Genomic DNA, 17,619 nt, shown 5'->3' with positions numbered 1-17,619 from the left:
ATACGGACAGATTTTTATATCCCAATTGAAATAATCTAGAAATAATGATAAATTTAACTCTCGTTTACGGACACTCTCAGACACGGACACGGACAGCTGTTTCACAGTCCTAAAGCTTGCTTTACTTCCTGACTGCGGACAGAACTTAGATTTCAAGACAATGTGTTACAAAAGTGGAAAATTTAGTTTTGAGAACTGTACAGAAATTCCTTAACATGAAAGAAGACAATAAGGCTACCACTATTCTAGCCCAGCCGGCTACCCCTTGTCGGCTGGAAGCGGGTGGATAAACAAAGTCATAAAATTTAACCTGTCTGATGGGTCCAAGGTTTTCGCGATCGTGAAATTGTATTCGACACATGATATGGTGAGTAGGATTATTCTCTTCACTTCAATCAGTTGTTCTGTTTCGAGAGACATGGGAACTGAACGTAAAGGTTAAGCTGAAAACTGTAAATTACAGTACTGCATAACAGTAGACCTAGAATAAAATTGCATCGCACAGTACTGTATTTTTCTTTTTCGGTCTTATCTACTGCAGTGCAAAGTTGCAAAGAATATACTGTAGTACACTGTATTTAGAATTAAACTACAGTAATACATTTCATTTAAAGCGTGAAGGGATACATAATGCATATTATAAATTTACTGTTAGATTGGTGAGCCTCCTTCCTAATAAAGGACACCTCCCAGATGTGGACAGATTGCTACTTCCCTTCGATGTCCGGAAATGAGAGGTTTCACTGTATTTAAGGGGAGGGGATGGTATTTTTTTTTAACTTTTTTCCTATTTGGTGTAAAATATTAATTTTTTGTGTGTAGAGAGCTCATAGCTGTAGCAACTCAACCAAAAATAAATATAAAAAAAAAAATATTTGGGGGCCCAGATTTGAAAGAAAATATACCCAATGCAGTATTTTACTAAAACCGATATATCTAAACCGTTTTTAAAGGTAGATTCATCCAGTTTTTTGCAATGTACATGCAAAAGCATGCTCTACAAACTGTCTGTAACAGAATTTTGATATTAGTCCCTACGTTTGTAAAATAAACAATTAAAATTTAATAACACTTTTCTTAATTCTTTTCTTGCAAACAAACAGACGTAGTTTTAAAATGAAATCAATTAACCAAATTCTGTTACAGAGAAAAGTTTCCTAATAGTCTAAAGAATGTGTGTTCTAAATTTCATATATGTATATTTAATAGTTCAGAAATTATATCCATTTTTATCTGGCAATGTAGCAAAAAAATGAAGTTAACGTAAGCCGATAAAAGGGGGTAAGTGATTTAAAAATCCATAACGCAGGAAGTTTAAAAATGGCGTCTCAACATCCGATAAGGGCACAAATACCCACGAAATGTTATGCAATGCATTCCACACATATCAAAGAGTATTTTAAAGATTTTTTTTTTTTTTTTGAAAATTCAATTTACCGGAAACAACAATAAAAGGGGGCGAGTGATTTAAAAATCAGTAACGCATGAATCTCCCTAATTACTCTAAATTAATTAATAATTACATCTCTCCCCTCTCTTCGTAATTGAGTCACCATAAAGGCCAAATGGCTGGTCTCTAAATTGAGACGATTCAACAAGGCACATCACAACAATCACCTCCTACATAATAGCCGAATTGGCTAGTCTCTTATATATGAGACAACTCATCCTGCCTAAGGTATTCCGTGGTTTTCCTAAGGCGTAAGACAAATGTCGGGATGAGCCCTATAAGAAATGGGCCACGGACCTATATGCCCTTCCCCATATATATTCCCTTTTTCTTGTAAACGACGTATGCCCTAGTTCAGAACCTATAAATTGTCTATTAAATATACGAGATCACTCAATTAGTAGCAATTTGAAAGGACAGGGACCTCTCAAATTGCAGATTTAGATTTCACGGCTCTTCTTCCGACGGCCTTTACATGCCTTGTCATCGAACAACAGATGACAGCGTCTTGCCATCCTAACGGCAAACACCAGCCATCTCCTCCTCGCCCCGTTCCATGATCACTTGATCAAATCTCCGTCCCCCTCGCGTATGTGGTACCTAAGAGGTTACGTCCAATTTCGGCTTCCCCTTCAAAATTTTCTAGAGCTCCTTCAGTGGAGCAGCGTAACCCGGAATGAGACTAGTGGCCAACAGGCTTGGACCTCACATATTTAGTTTTGTACAGCCCCCAACCCCTTGCAAGGACGCGTTTTGCGCACCTTTTAAATTTGTCCTTCCAATTCTCTTTCGATTTTTCGATTTTTTTTTTCGAAGTTTAACAATGGCGTCTCAACATCTGATAAGGGCACAAATACCCACAAAATATTATGCTATGTATTCCACACATCACAGAGTATTTTAAAGAGTTTTTTTTAATGTACTCATTTTTCACCAAAAATACCATCCTCTCCCCTTAATAGCTTGGCTTCTCGAGGCTCTGTCAGCGTTGAGGCAGACTTGGGCAATCATCACATGTACAGGGCGCAAGCCTAACTGTAGGATCCGTTCCAGATTCAGCCCTCGAATGTCAAACAAGACAGATGTGGTTAAGTTTTAATTTAAACTTGTTCTCTGTCACCACTACGTATTAGTGTTGCCGTTTCATGCCTTGTTTATATCTTGAATTCTTCTCCGTTCATTTCTACGAATTACTTAACGAGATTTTATTGCACTAATGTTATGGAGTCTATTTACGTCTTGAACTTTCTCTATAACCTACCCATTGACTCTACAGTTCCTTCAATTGTCTCAAATTGCTTCACATTTCGATCAAAGATTCACGCGAGTCTTTAGATGAGCCTGACAATTTTATCTACATGTTGGATTTCGGTCTTCTCCTGTCGGGAATTTGAATTCAAAACGCTATAGAGCAGGCCTGCACAAACAGCGCTCAACGAGCGCGCGCGCTCCTTCGGAGCGGGAGAGCGGTGCTTATCGCTCGCCGAAACGGAGAGGAAAATACGTCAGAATGACATAGACTAGCTATAGGTAGAGGAGAGGGAAACGACCACTCGGCTATCTAGTGTGCAGTGTGTATTCTCAGTAACTGTTTCACGTTGCTTACCTACTGCTACAGTACAGTATGGAGGAATCTAAAAGACGGAACATAACATTTAACATTTAACGATTTACAGCTCGAACTTATTGATCTTCAATGTGACCTAAAGGCTAAAAATCGTATGAATAATACTACTAGCCTGATTGAGTTTTACAAGACTAAACATTAGCAATAATGTCCACGACTGCATAGGCTGGCTATGAAAATGATTGCTATGTTTGGCTCAACATTTATATTTGTGAGCAACTGTTTTCTATAATCAACTTTAATAAAGGCAGACATCGAACATCTGTAACTGATGTTTCATTATGATCAGTAGGCTACTGTTCCTTTCAGCTGCCAACAGCATAAAACCTCGTTTTGATGTACTGATAAATAAAAATGTAACAAAATAATATTGTACATTTAAGTAGCTATAGAATTTCTATTGTTTCTGTAAAATAAATATTTCTTTATTAATTAATAATAGTCAAAGATAGTTTTGCAAACACTGAACGGGAATTCATTTCATAAGCACTCGTAATAGTACTTCCTTTTGTGTATATTTTGTACGAGATACACCCCTTCTTCCAGTCCACCCTTATACAGAGCGCAGCTAATATCTGCATTCCGCTCATGAGCTGTGAGCCGTCTCGGAGAGCGCAAACCTTGTGCAGGCCTGATATAGAGGGATAATGATACTTCAGCATAACATATCACTACAGCCCAGATTTTTATGTAATTGCATATTTTTTCCTTAGTATGTATCTGTCAGAAAACTCAAAATGTTGCGAACTAAGACCATTATATTTAATTTTAATACTAGATATTTTTATACATTTCGCACAATACGACATATTTTTAAGATAAATTACATATGTGTACATGAATTAACATACATGCAAAAGTCGCCCTCGGTAGCATAGTTGGTATAGCGCTGGTCTTCTATGCTCGAGGTTGCAGGTTTGATCCCGGCAAAAAGGAAAAAGATTATGAATAAAAAAAATACTCATTTAAATATGTAACATTTTTCAAAAATTTCAAAAGGGGTTTAAACCCGGTACGTAACCTTCTTTGCGTACGCCCCTGCTTACACCTTACACCTATTTAATTAGTACAATAACGGTATTACTAATAAAAACTATATACAGACGTTTGACTGTCTTATACAATGAGTAGCTCGTTTATAAGTCGTTTGTAAATTCCTTATACACAGCTACGTCATAGTTTCGTCATTACTTCATTACGAAAGGAAATAGAATATCTGAGAATCTCTATTACATGCAGTAGAGAGCTCTAGAGTGCCGTGTTAAGAATCGATAGTACAACTGGCTCTGATCGATTACCACACTATATATTGGTCAAAGAGTACAAGCTACAGCAATATTACTGTAATTATTCGATGCTCTTTGGTTTGTCCTTCTGTGGTTACAAGGCAGCCATCATCATAAAATGACAGTCGATACGAACAGCTGTTAGAGAGGTGGCCATTTTTTCTCTATATACAACGGTTAAACAAGAAGTTTCGTGTATATAACTACGTACTGCAAAGCAATTCCCATTGTGTAGTTAGAAACTGTTTATACATCCATCGTTTATGCATGGTTTATTAGTAACGTTTTCTGACTCAACTCTGCATAAGTCTCGTATAAAAACTATACACTGTTTATTAGTAAGACTGTATAACTCAGATCAGGTACATTACTTCGTAGGATTGCGAGAAATATTCTTTGTATACAATACAGGAAATGACTGCACAGATGAAGGTTTCATTCTTCATTGTTTGTTGATGATATTTAAATAAAATAAGGTATGAACAGGAATATCATTAATATCATTGGCAACACGATGAAGAACTTAATTCTTGAGAAGCACTTAAAATATATAATGAGAAAATATGTGACTTCATCATCGTGACATCGGTAGTTTAGTATCCAATCATAGAAGCATATTGCATCGCATTTGAGTTTATTTAAATTTATGTCGTGTTTCGTCAGATCCTATTTATTCCGAAGAAAAAATTACGTGTCAAAACTTATGCAATGAATTGATTGTTATGAGCACGACGGTAAATAGGCCTACAAGTTACGAGAAATAGTGGTGTCTAATAGTTCTCTGAACTCAGGACGTGTTCCTGATTGCTTGTTTGAGACAAAGAGACTGCAGGATAAGTGACATAATAAACACCGAGTGACCTCAAAATCACCGGATGGAAGGCCGTCTGTACCCACTTCTTTATCAGTTGACCGCTAAGTACATTTCTTAATCCGAGAATGCTTGCGGAAGTAAGATTAAAATACTTTTCCAAGGAACAGATCGCGACATATTGTATTAAGAAATCGTGCCACAGACTCGAAATAAATCCTTTATACGCATTATAATAATAATATGCTCATAGTCATGTGATGAACAAAACGCAAAACCGACACTTGCGACAACACAGGAAAACATTAAGGATGTACAGTCAATCTTTAGGAGAAAGAGGTAAATTTCCACTTCTATCAGAGAATTTAATTCTGATGTACTGTATTTGGTAAAACCCCAAATCACATATAGAGTGCTCATTCCTTTGTTAAAATCGGTTGCACTTTGAAGAGAACAACCGCCAGGGTCGCCACCCGTCCGCCGTAAACGAACACGAGATGGCTAATGCAATTCAAATGAGAGTTATGTCGTGACTCCTTATGTAACAACTAGATGGCAGCATAGTAAACCTGACAAAAGTTGTTACCGTCAAAACGTATAACGCAGAGCAATCTGGTATATATGATCTAGGGTAAAACTAACTCTCTTTACATTCAGGGTTCAATATTAAGGACGAGTTCAGATGCATAAAATATTCATTGATGAATAAGACCACGGGAAACTATTAGATGGATGGATGATTGGATGATTCGATGGGCAGGGGATTGAATGGATGGTTCAGTGGTCGGATTGTTAGATGGTTCGATGGATGGCTTGTTAAACGGTTTGATGGATGGATCGATAGATGGATCGATAGACGGGTGGACAGATGGATGGAAACTTAAATAAAAATTACAAATTTCAACCGGTTCTTCTAATTCTTAAAATAAAAAAAAAATGTTGAATTCATGTCCCTGCACACACATCTATCAAAAGTTTCATGGTCCCATACAGAGAAACATCGATGGACGGAGGAATGGATGGATCGATGTACGGATGAATTGATGGATTGACGGAAGAATGGATGGGTGGATTGATGGATCGGTGGACCGGTGGATTACTCACGGATGGATCGATGGATTGATATACGGATGAATTGATGGATTGACGGAAGAATGGATGGATTGATGGACGGATGAATTAAATGAAAAAAATGAGTGAAGGATTTGTACTGTCTGATCCGTTTGACTATGGATAATATTAATTTATTATTATAAATCTGTTATGATAGTAGGAAAAATTTCTTGCTGGTTATATTATGATTAAAAGATGGGAGTTTCCATATATGACAACCAACAATGCATAATCTGAAAAGTACAAATGAAAATCGTAGATGATTAAAATGGCTACTGCAAATCAACAGCGGGCACAATGTGATCTTTGGTTTGCTAAATTTTAGAGTGTTAAAAGAGTTCAAAGGGAATTTCGACGTGAGTATGGTGTGCGTAATGTACCTAAATACGATTCCATAACGTTGTGGTATCGACCATTCAGGTTCTGTGTTAAAAAGAACATGCAGGAGGTCGCAGGCGAGAAGCAGCTTTGGCTTGGCCCCCAAACTCCCCAGCTCTAACCCCAGATATTAAAGACATTGCCTATTCACAGAAACCCAGGAACATTGATGATCTGAGAGTAAACATTACGGTACTCAAGTTTTTCAACAAGTCATCCCTCTTATGTTACAACGGACATGGGCTGAATTGCATCACCGTTATGAGTTGTGCAGGGTGCACAATGGGGGTCATGTTGAGCTCTGAGGAATCTCCCATCTTTCAGTGATGTATGCACAAAGTTCCAACAAATAAAGTTCAGTAGTAAATGTTTTACGGTGATTTTATTTTATCCATACCCAAACGGATTACTCTGTATTATTGTACCCACGAATATCACATTTGGCGCTACAATTGCCAACAGTTTATTGGCGCGTATGAACTTTGTACATTTGACTGATACAATAATATACGAGTACTAACTTGACATTACAATCTTATTTCAATTGAACATATATTTAACTTGAACATATATTATGATTTTCCTTACAGTTAATATCATTTATCTACCTTCAACAATTTGATCCTTCTACTCTTTCTGTCCTCAGTTTTGTGAGAAATGTTGTCAATCATTTGGTATTGACAAATAGAAACCTTACATGATCAAATGGCTAGCATGACTCAGGGTCACTGTTTAAGCAAGCACAAGGCAATCACGGGATAAGGAACATGCAATGGCGAATTTCCAGATCCGCAAGTGGTTCTGCAATATCTGTTATAATCACATTCATGAACGATTACTCACTAAGTCCGCCTTCGGTCCCTATCCTGAGCAAGATTAATACAGTCCCTACCATCATATCCCACCTCCCTCAAATACATTATATTATCTTCCCATCTATGTCTCGCCCTCCTCTAAGGTCTTTTTTCCTCCGACCTCCCAGCAAACACATTATATGGATTTCTGGATTCGCCCATACGTGCTATATCCCTGCCCATCTCAAACGTCTGGATTTAATGTTCATAATTATGTCAGGTGAAGAATACAATGCATGGAGTTCTGCGTTGTGTAACTTCGTCCATTCTCTAACTACATCCCTCTTAGCTGAAATATTTTTCTAAGTACCTTATTCTCAAACACATTTAGCCTCTGTTCCTCTCTCGAAGTGAGAGTCCAAGTTTCACAACCATACAGAACAACCGGTAATATAACTGTTTTATAAATTCTAACTTTCAGTTTCATTAATGAACTATTATTACACGATAGTTTAGGAGGAAGGCGAGTTGCTTACGTTGAAGATAGCAAGTAAAAAAGGAGCCGTTATGGATAAATATCTCTCTGTTGCAATGTTTATGGGGTAATTGTGAACATGTTACAAATTCATGAACAGCTGATCGCAGTTGGAACTTTTCACACAGATGAAGTTAGGATTTAGTAAATTACTACGTGAATTATATGCTAAAGAATTACGTACCATTTACACTTACTTACTGGCTATTATGGAACCCGGAGGTTCATTGCCGTCCTCACATAAGCCCTCCATAGGTCCCTGTCCTGAGCAAGATTAATCCAGTCTCTATCATCATATCCCACCTCCCTCAAATCCATTTTAATATTATCTTCCCATCTACGTCTCGGCCTCCCCAAAGGTCTTTTTCCCTCCGGCCTCCCAGCTAACACTCTATATGCATTTCTAGATTCGCCCATGCGTGCTGCATACCCTGCCCATCTCAAACGTCTGGATTTAATGTTCCTAATTATGTCAGGTGAAGAATACAATGCGTGCAGTTCTGTGTTGTGTAACTTTCTCCATTCTCCTGTAACTTTATCCCTTTTAGCCCCAAATATTTTCCTAAGAACCTTATTCTCAAACACTCTTAACCTATGTTCTCTCTTGAAGTGAGAGTCCAAGTTTCACAACCATAAAGAACAACCGGTAATATAACTGTTTTATAAATTCTAACGTTCACATTTTTTGACAGCAGACTGGATGATAAAAGCTTCTCAACCGTATAATAACAGGCATTTCCCACCATTTACACTGCACTTTTTATTTGCCCGAATTGTTCTTGATCGACAATATTATGTGAGCATTGTTTATGTGGATATCAGTAAGAAATTCTATATGGGTTGGTTGGATAATGATCCGTAAACTGGAAAAAATAGTGATGCTGGTGCTGTCTTTCAGATAAATAAAACGAAATCAAGATGAATGGAAAGGCACATAGAAACAATATAAGAAATCGATAACTCCCGAAAGTACTGACCGTATATCAATTGAAGAGGAGAAGCGACATTGGAAACCCCTGGCCATTCGATTGCACGAAGTTATTTCACGAGGAATAAAGTTTAATATAGCCTTCTCCCCCAGGCTGAGGGTACAATGACCGACTGTAAGATATTATTTTAAACGTGTGGTGTCGTAGTATGTGACCTACGTTATCACTAAGGAGCGGATTCCTATGTAATTAAATATTCTTTTTTGTGTGTTAAAACACAATTAACAAAGTTAAAAATTCCGAACATGAAGTTTCAAGTTTAAAACCCGAATTTTATTTCACATAAAACATATTTTCACAAAGAAATTATGTAAATACATATTTTCAGGAAATCTATAAATCTATTATAAACACTTTTTTTACTTAAGTTTTTTTACTTAAATATTTTTTTTTACAAGAACTCTTAAATATTTTAAAACTAAATCACTTATATCACTCAGAAGTACGTTATCTTTTTTAAGAATTCTTGGTTGCTTCGTGTTTCTAAGCGCTGTGTGGTGTATCCGTGATCCATTTTCGTAATAGTATCGCCTCAAGTTCTGAGAACTGCTAGGCAGAATATCAGTGTTATTATTAGAGAATAAATTAACATGGACAAGGAGGAGAGATCTTGTAACACATAATTAGGAATGTTTATTGTTGAAGATGATTTCATTCCACGCTTTGTTTGTGAAACACAACAGATAAGAGCTCGGGTATGAACATTATTTAATTTAAACAAATCTCTTGCCTCTCGCTCATGTCTATCAAGTAAGGCAATACGTCTTGTTGTGATTCCCTGTTATCGGGCTTCGTCAATCGATATCCTTTAAGATATACTGAAAGATGGCTATTTAAAAAACGATTTGGCTTTCCTATTAGCAAATTTAAGCATTTTGTGCCAAATCATAAAAAACTCGAAACATCCAAAAGCCTGTTGTCTGAAACAGGGAGGTGCGTGCCGTAGAAATTAAACTAGACTCGCTACCAGGTTCAGAAGCACAATAATAAGGGACAAATTCCAGAATGTGTTTGGGAAAAACTGTGGATATAAAAAAAAATGTGTAAAGTTGATCAAGTATTGGAGGATGTGCCTGTAGGTGAAATTGACGGTGTATGTGTTTGTGACATTCCTCTCTTTAAATATGCACGTCTGACGTCCTGTGATGTGGAAAGATCGTTTTCACAGTATAAGTCGTTGTTCAGAGATAATCGGCATGCATTTGTGATGGAGAATTTGGAGATGACCTTTGTTGTTCACTGCAATTCTCGGCCAACTACTAGCACTCAAGTGTGGTTGGTGAGTACCTAGTAACATTTTTTTTTTCAAGCTGAGTAAGGTATTTTTGCCATATTAAAACATATTTTTTATTTTATTTTTAGCAAATATTTTCGTACTTTGTAGCACATAAAAATAATTATATTTAATTTTTTTTAGCACATAAAAATCTGCTCCCTAGTTATCACAAATCTCGCTTATACGAGTGGATGTCCAGGAGCAACGATAGTTTTACTTCATTGTTTGCTTTGCTCTTTGTGCTGGGCTACTTCACAGGGTTGCCAGGTTGGGCAATTTATCGCAATTTAGGCTACATAAGAGGGGCAATCGGCGAGTAATAAAATTGTCAAGTCGCTGAGTCGCCCTTTAGGCTGCCTCAAAAATCGAAAGATCGAAATTAGGCTACATGTCATTTCCCTTTACATATTTACGATATTATACTACTAGGTTCAAAAAGTTCCCGGAATTTTACTACCATTTTTCGTATTAATATATAACAAGGGATATTATACATTTGTTTTGTTGGTAACATTCATGATGTCATTTCCTTAAAGTTTGTTGATAATGACGATTGTTGGTTTTGAGTTGTAGGCAATTGTTTATCATAGTATTTTGTTTGTTCGTCTCTTTTTGTAATTATGTCCACAGAGCAACGTACAAACATAAAGTTCTGTGTTTTGTTACACAAAACTCCTGCAGAGACATTAAGATTGTTGGAAGAAGCATATGGCGAAGCAGCAAAGAAAAAAACTCAAGTGTATGCCTGGCATAAACGCTTTTCTGGTGGTCGCGATACGAACGCAGCGGCCGACCAACAACTACAACAAATGAAGCAATCGCTCAGCATGTGCGTAATGTTGTGAGGGACGACCGACGTAAAACCATAAAAGAGATAGCAGCAGAGGTCGGAATATCAGTCGGAAGTGTACACAATGTTCTTCACAAGCATCTCAACATGCATTACGTGTCTCAGAAGTTAGTTCGAAAATGTCGGCAGAACAGAAAGAAACAAGAATGACTCTTGCTGGGGACATGATCAGTATGGCTGATGAAGATGGTGATTTCTTAAACAAATTATTGCTGGTAATGAAACTTGGTGCTACTTGTACGACCCAGTCCCTAAACGACAGTCATCTGAGTGGAAATCGAAAACATCTCCTCGGAAGCAAAAATTTCCTAGGGACACTTCCAAAGGCTAAGTTATGTTGGAAGTTTTCTTCGACTCTCAGGGTCTCATCTACCATGAGTTCATTCCAGAAGGTCGTACTGTAACGAAAGAATTGTACGTAGAAATCCTCCGTCGCCTCCGGGACGCAGTGAGAAGGAAACGTCCAGAAAAGTGGGTAGAAATCAATTGGTTCCTTATGCGTGACAATGCACCTGCTCATCGCGCAATTATTGTAAAGAATTTTCTTGCCAGGCACAACATAACTGCTTTGGATCATCCACCATACTCTCCTGATCTCTCACCACCTGATTACTTTCTGTTTCCCCGTCTGAAAAGTCATCTGAAAGGACGGAGATTCAATGCTGAAGAGGTTATCGCAAACGCGACGAGAGCACTAAGACGGGTTTCACAAAATGGCTTCCTGGCCTGCTTCCAGGAACTCTACACGCGTTGGCAAAAGTGTGTTGTTGCGGAAGGCAACTATTTTGAAGGGAATGCTGTAGAATAGTGTTTAAGGTACGTTGTTTCTATGATACTAGCAAATTCCGGGAACTTTTTGAACCTAGTAGTATTATTCATGTATTTTCTAATTTCTAGATTAATTTTTTTAATCGGAAATCAATGTTATTCATTGTTAAGAGTATCGTCACAACAGTTTATTCCAGTTTATTATCTTCTCTGTGTTCTGTGACAATATCTTACTATGTGACGTCATAATGTCATAAACATGGCTAATGAGAAAGACAGGCTTCGAAACGAATTAGAGTCACTTGATTATCATGGGCTACTCATGGCCATCTTCACAATTGCCTAATATAAATACATGTTCAAAGTTGTAAAACACAAAGAAATTTCCATATTAAACCAAATACTGTAGATACTAATACCGGAAAGCTGGCTGTCATATGTGCGACATCGACTAACAGCGCTCCAAGCGGAAAGGTTTGAATAAGTTGACGAGAGGGTCGGCCGTGCGAGAGGAGATCGAAACATTTCTTGTGTTGCCTGCAGCGAGCTAGAAGCACAGTCTACATAGACTGTGACAAAAGTAAGATACAGTACTACCTGTTCTAATATAACCTATGCATTCTACAAAGTCACAAACTTTTAAGTAAGCCCTGATTGTTGTATTTTTATATTCCTGGCCCTAATATCGTAATTGTTATTTACTAGCAAATATGATTACAATATAAAATGTTTCGAAATATAATATTGTAAGCCTTATAAAGCACAAAATTTATCTTGTTACAGATAACTTGGAGAATGTTAGAACTCCAAAAAGAGAAAAAAATTCGTCTGAGAAAAAAATACAATTTCTTACTAACAAACTAAGGAATGCGCAGAAAATTATGTCAAGACAAAGGAAACTCATTCAAACCCTAAGAGCTGACGTACAAAAATTGAAAAAATCTCATTCATCTTTAGAATGTGATCAATCGCTGGTAGAAGATTTATTTCTTAAATCTCAGTTGAAGCTAAGAAAAAGAAAACCTATGGGAAGGCGATACACCGAGTATGAAAAAAATTTCGCACTGGCATTGCATTATTATTCACCAAATGCATATCGATACTTGAGGAAGACTTTCTGTCTGCCGACTATTCGCTCCTTACGTAATTGGCTGCAACAATTGGGTGTGGGTCCAGGTTTCAATGGGCAATAATGCAACTGCTTAAGATAAAATCGAGAAGTCTGACACCAGCTCAGAGAGTTGTTTCCATTGTACTTGACGAGATATCTTTGAAACAAAGTTTCTCGTATGATGCAAAATCAGATTTATTCGATGGCTTTGTAGAATTTGGACCGTACGAGAGTCAAAATCAAACAGAAAGTGGAGAATTGAAACCCGGAAATCAGGCTTTAGTATTTATGATTAGGGGCTTGCAAACCAACTACAAGCAGATAATAGGATATTTCCTACCTAATAATTCCACGCCCGGTGATGTTCTAAAAGATCTTCTTTCCGAAGCCATCCGCGAGGTTAGTAAATATGTGGCTAATTTCCTAAAGTAGTCGTTAGTGACCAGCCAGCCAGTAATATTAGAATGAGGAATTTATTGGGATGCGAGGTTGATAAACCATTTATTGAAACAGATGGAGAAATTGTGTACTTCTTGCATGACACACCACATCTCCTAAAGTCAGTACGAAACAACTTTAAGCGGCACGACCTTTCGTACAAAGATGAAGTATACAAGTGGCAACATGTTGTTGAACTGTATAATAAGGATAAAGATATGAATCCACGATTATGCCCAAATTTGAGACAAAAACATATAGAACTTCCACCTTTCTCGCCCATGAGGGTTTGTCTGGCTGCACAGGTGCTAAGTCATTCAGTCAGCAAGGCCATAAAAACTCATGTGTCGTTTCAGTCACAACCTGAAGAAGCTCTTCAAACAACAGAGTTTATAGAGCTAGTGGATCATGGATTTGACTGTTTTAATTCATCGACCATGAACGATGCTAAATCCTCACGCAGGGCTTTACAAACTACTTCTTGTCATTGAACGACTCTACAAAAACTGGAAAGTCTGTTTTCAAAATTAAAAATTCTGAGCGAAAAAAAGACAAACCCACCTTGCTTTAAGGGTTGGATACAAAATATAATAGCTCTACGTCACTTGTGGAGAGATCTGGAACAAAATTTTAACTTTCGGTTCCTGCTTACAAGACGTATAACACAAGACTGTATTGAAAATATTTTCTCTGTCGTGCGTTCTAAGGGTAGTTATAACATTATCCCTGACAGCTGTAAATTCAAGTCTGCCGTCAGAGGAATTATGAGCTGCCAGCTCTTAACACCTTCAGAGAAAGGCAACTGTGAAATTGAAGTTAGTGATTTTTTAGTTACGAAGAAGGAGATTGAAGAAAATTCATTTAGAATCTGCAGTGATTATCCAGCAACAGAAAACAGTTTTGTAGAAATCGCTGAACTTGAAGAGGACAATCATGATCAATGTATGATTCCAGATAATGCATTAACATATGTGACAGGGTGGGCTTGTAGCAGAATACCACATGAGATTTTCAAACTGGAACTAGCTAGTTTCAAATCTGAAAACTTGACAGGCATTTATCAGCATATTGCAAATAAAAAGTATGACAGTGCTAATTTTCTAATTCCCACAAGTTATTAGTTTCTTTATCTAAAATTATTCGATCAACATTTCACACGCACTTTAGAAAAATTCTTTCATCAAGCAGACAAGGTGTAAAAACCAAGTTAATGGCCTTTACTTTTAAACAAATAGATCAAACTAATTCAGTATGTAAAGATTGTAAACATGTTTTCGTTAATAAGTTCCTTAACGTAATGATCAATTGTTTTGTAAAAAATGAATGTGACAGAGTAAGTTGTAGAACAGTGACTGGAAAAAAGAACAGAAAGGCTAAAATAGTAATGCATCAGTAACCTGGAGAATAGAGAGTTAATGGGACAATTAAAAAGTATGTGCAGTAGCTATACTGTAGCTTTAATGATGTTTTTCACCAATGTGATATCTCTTTTAAAACATCTTATAATATTATTATTAGCATCATAATGTTCGTTCAATAGTTATGACAATTAAATTAACGAGAATGTAAATCTGACCGTTCTGTACTGATTTCTTTAGCTCTCATGTAATATCTAGGAGGGGTTGGAAGGAATTGTGGTAGGCCTATATAGTAATAGGCCTACCACAATTCCTTCCAACCCCTCCTAGATATGTACGTAATCAAATACAGTAGAGAGCTTCGTACGTTATTTGAAGCAATACATATTGGAAGCATTGTTCAAACCAAGCCGCTAGATAGCGCTAGTGTTCTCGTGTCGCCGCCCGACACCATGTTAATCGCGTTGCTTTCCGGTATTAGCTTTCTACAGTATTTGATTAAACCTTAGATCATATAACAGATTGGTCATTCCTATGTTAAAATCGGTAGCACTTTGAAGAGAACAACCACCAGGATCGCCACCCGTCCACCGTAAACGAACACGAGATGGCAGTACAGTCGCTAATGCAATTCAAATGGGAGTTATGACGTGACTCCTTATGTAAAAACTAGATGCCAGCATAGTAAACCTGACAAAAGTTGTTACCGTAAAGCCTATAAGGCCGAGCAATCTGGGTATATTTGGTCTAGGACTAAACTCATGTTAACCCTTAAATTGGCAATGTCTCCTACAGGATACAACAGGTTAATAGGCTATATGCTATAATTTTAATAGAACAATAGAAAAAAATTGGTAGGAAAATTAAAATTTCACATTACTATAATATTGCACAACATATAAAATATGGACATTGCGATAGTTGTTTTCTTTACAGTCCGACACGGTTTAATAAACTAGTGTGAGAAATGAAGTTTTGCCAATTTAAGGGCTAAACGTGCATTTATCTATAAACTTGTTCAATGTCGGCCATGTTATGACTAAGAATGTGACGTGCCTTAGCCTGTAACGGTCATAAAATCGCAAAATACATTATTATCGCCATGCGTTTGTTTTACGTATTTTTATTGCGCTACTATTGATCTGTTAGTGCTAACTGCTAATAATAGTCTAATATTAAAAAATGAAATGATGACAAAATGCAGCAAATATGAGAAACAATATGTAAAAAAGTGTGGCAATTATCTGAATTTATAGATAAATTGAAAGTCTTCATATATAATTTATTGCATAGGAGTTAGTAATGGCTAGACAGTTTTAAAGGATTCTCACCAATTTTATTGTATTGCATCCGACTCTAGGTTCGTTGGAGGAAGCTCGAGATGATGGCAAAGGTTGGTAAGGAAGAAAGATGTTTTGTCATTAATCTGAGAGCTCATAAAACTGATTTAACCAAGATTAAAATACTGCGACATATGAGCAACATGCAAAAATTAAACTAATTTACCTTAAATTAGATTAATACTTGTGTATATTAGTTTGTATTTCAAAATCAGAATTACCGGTAGTCTATTTACAAAAATATTTAGCATTATTCTAATGTTCTTAAGTATCTATTTCAGAAGATGACTAGGAAAGGAAAAAGATATCTAGGTCTATCTTACGCGTTTGATTTGTAGAAGTAAGTAGTGTGAAAATTATTTTCTGTACTGTCACATAGGAGGTTTCATAAAATCAACAACATGGCCTCTGTACGTGGCAACTTCAAACTGCTGTTTGAGTAGTTAACGATAGTTTATCCACTAAAGGTACAAGGAAAATGCAACTGAATGTGTGCCTCCGTGGCGCAATCGGTTAGCGCGTTCGGCTGTTAACCGAAAGGTTGGTGGTTCGAGCCCACCCGGGGGCGTTAAATTTTATATATTAGGAAATGAAATTAAAAACTCACGGGTGCGGTCGGTTGCCTCCAGTGGACAGTTTTCACAGGCACATTCCTTCCCTGTTGAATAAGATCTATAGATAAAAACAAGCCAATTCCCTCCCGATCACATTTTATTTAGAAATACGTATAAATCGTCCTCTTCCTTCTCGTTATAAGGCTCAGTTCCCTTTCGGTCAATTCTAATAAACATGTTCCAGTAATCAAATAAAATGACATTAGCATTAGGAAATATTGATCGTATTGCACTGGCTATAGGATTTAAGATAGAGTGGGTGATCAAATTGTTAGGGACACTTGGTAAAAGTAGGAATTCCATCTTCAAATTCACATAAAACACAAATAATTTGGATTTTCTCAACTGGAAAAGCTTTGTTACTCTAAATAGTGTTTCATAAACAATATTATTACATATTTAATTGTGTAATAATATGGAATGAAATAAACAAGAAAACTAATATTTTGTCACACATCCCTTTGCAGCAATTACAGCTTTAACTCTATTTGGCATACTATAAATGCATTGGATACAATTGTTTTTAATTTATTGGCCGTAATGCCACACATTGATAAGTTTTTCTATTAAAGATTGTTTATTTGTAACAATTTCTGAATGAACTTGCCTCATCATTAGCTCACAAATATTTTCAATCGGATTAAGGTCCGGAGAGTTACCAGGCCAATCTAGAACCCTAATTTTGTTGTCAGACAGGAATTTGATCACCTTATTTGCCTTGTGATAGAGTGCAGAGTCGTACTTACTTACTTACTTACAAATGGCTTTTAAGGAACCCGAAGGTTCATTGCCGCCCTCACATAAGCCCGCCAGCGGTCCCTATCCTGTGCAAGATTAATCCAGTCTCTATCATCATACCCCACCTCCCTCAAATCCATTTT

At 36.9% G+C, this 17,619-nt stretch overlaps 2 protein-coding genes and 1 non-coding gene across 4 annotated transcripts in view; 2 read left to right on the top strand and 1 right to left on the bottom strand.

The window, feature by feature from the left end:
- The window catches only part of LOC138713719 (serine-enriched protein), a 300,616-nt gene that overhangs the window by 97,904 nt on the left and 185,093 nt on the right, over positions 1–17,619 (top strand). The window lies entirely within an intron of this gene.
- The window catches only part of LOC138713715 (uncharacterized), a 79,145-nt gene that overhangs the window by 28,492 nt on the left and 33,034 nt on the right, over positions 1–17,619 (bottom strand). Inside the window, exon 2 of one of the 2 annotated variants that reach the window (XM_069846023.1) lies at positions 16,732–16,782. The exons of the other annotated variant lie outside the window; for it this stretch is intronic. Within the exon in view, the coding sequence (XP_069702124.1) occupies positions 16,732–16,782 (51 nt within the window). The remainder of the gene's footprint in view (positions 1–16,731; positions 16,783–17,619) is intronic. 2 annotated transcript variants of the gene reach the window in all.
- TRNAN-GUU (transfer RNA asparagine (anticodon GUU)) lies at positions 16,619–16,692 on the top strand. The gene has a single exon. It is a non-coding gene; the product is annotated as a tRNA-Asn (tRNA).

The sequence above is a fragment of the Periplaneta americana genome, chromosome 14 (assembly GCF_040183065.1).
Source record: "Periplaneta americana isolate PAMFEO1 chromosome 14, P.americana_PAMFEO1_priV1, whole genome shotgun sequence".
Lineage (NCBI taxonomy): Eukaryota > Metazoa > Arthropoda > Insecta > Blattodea > Blattidae > Periplaneta > Periplaneta americana.
This window is presented reverse-complemented; position numbering and strand designations above follow the sequence as displayed.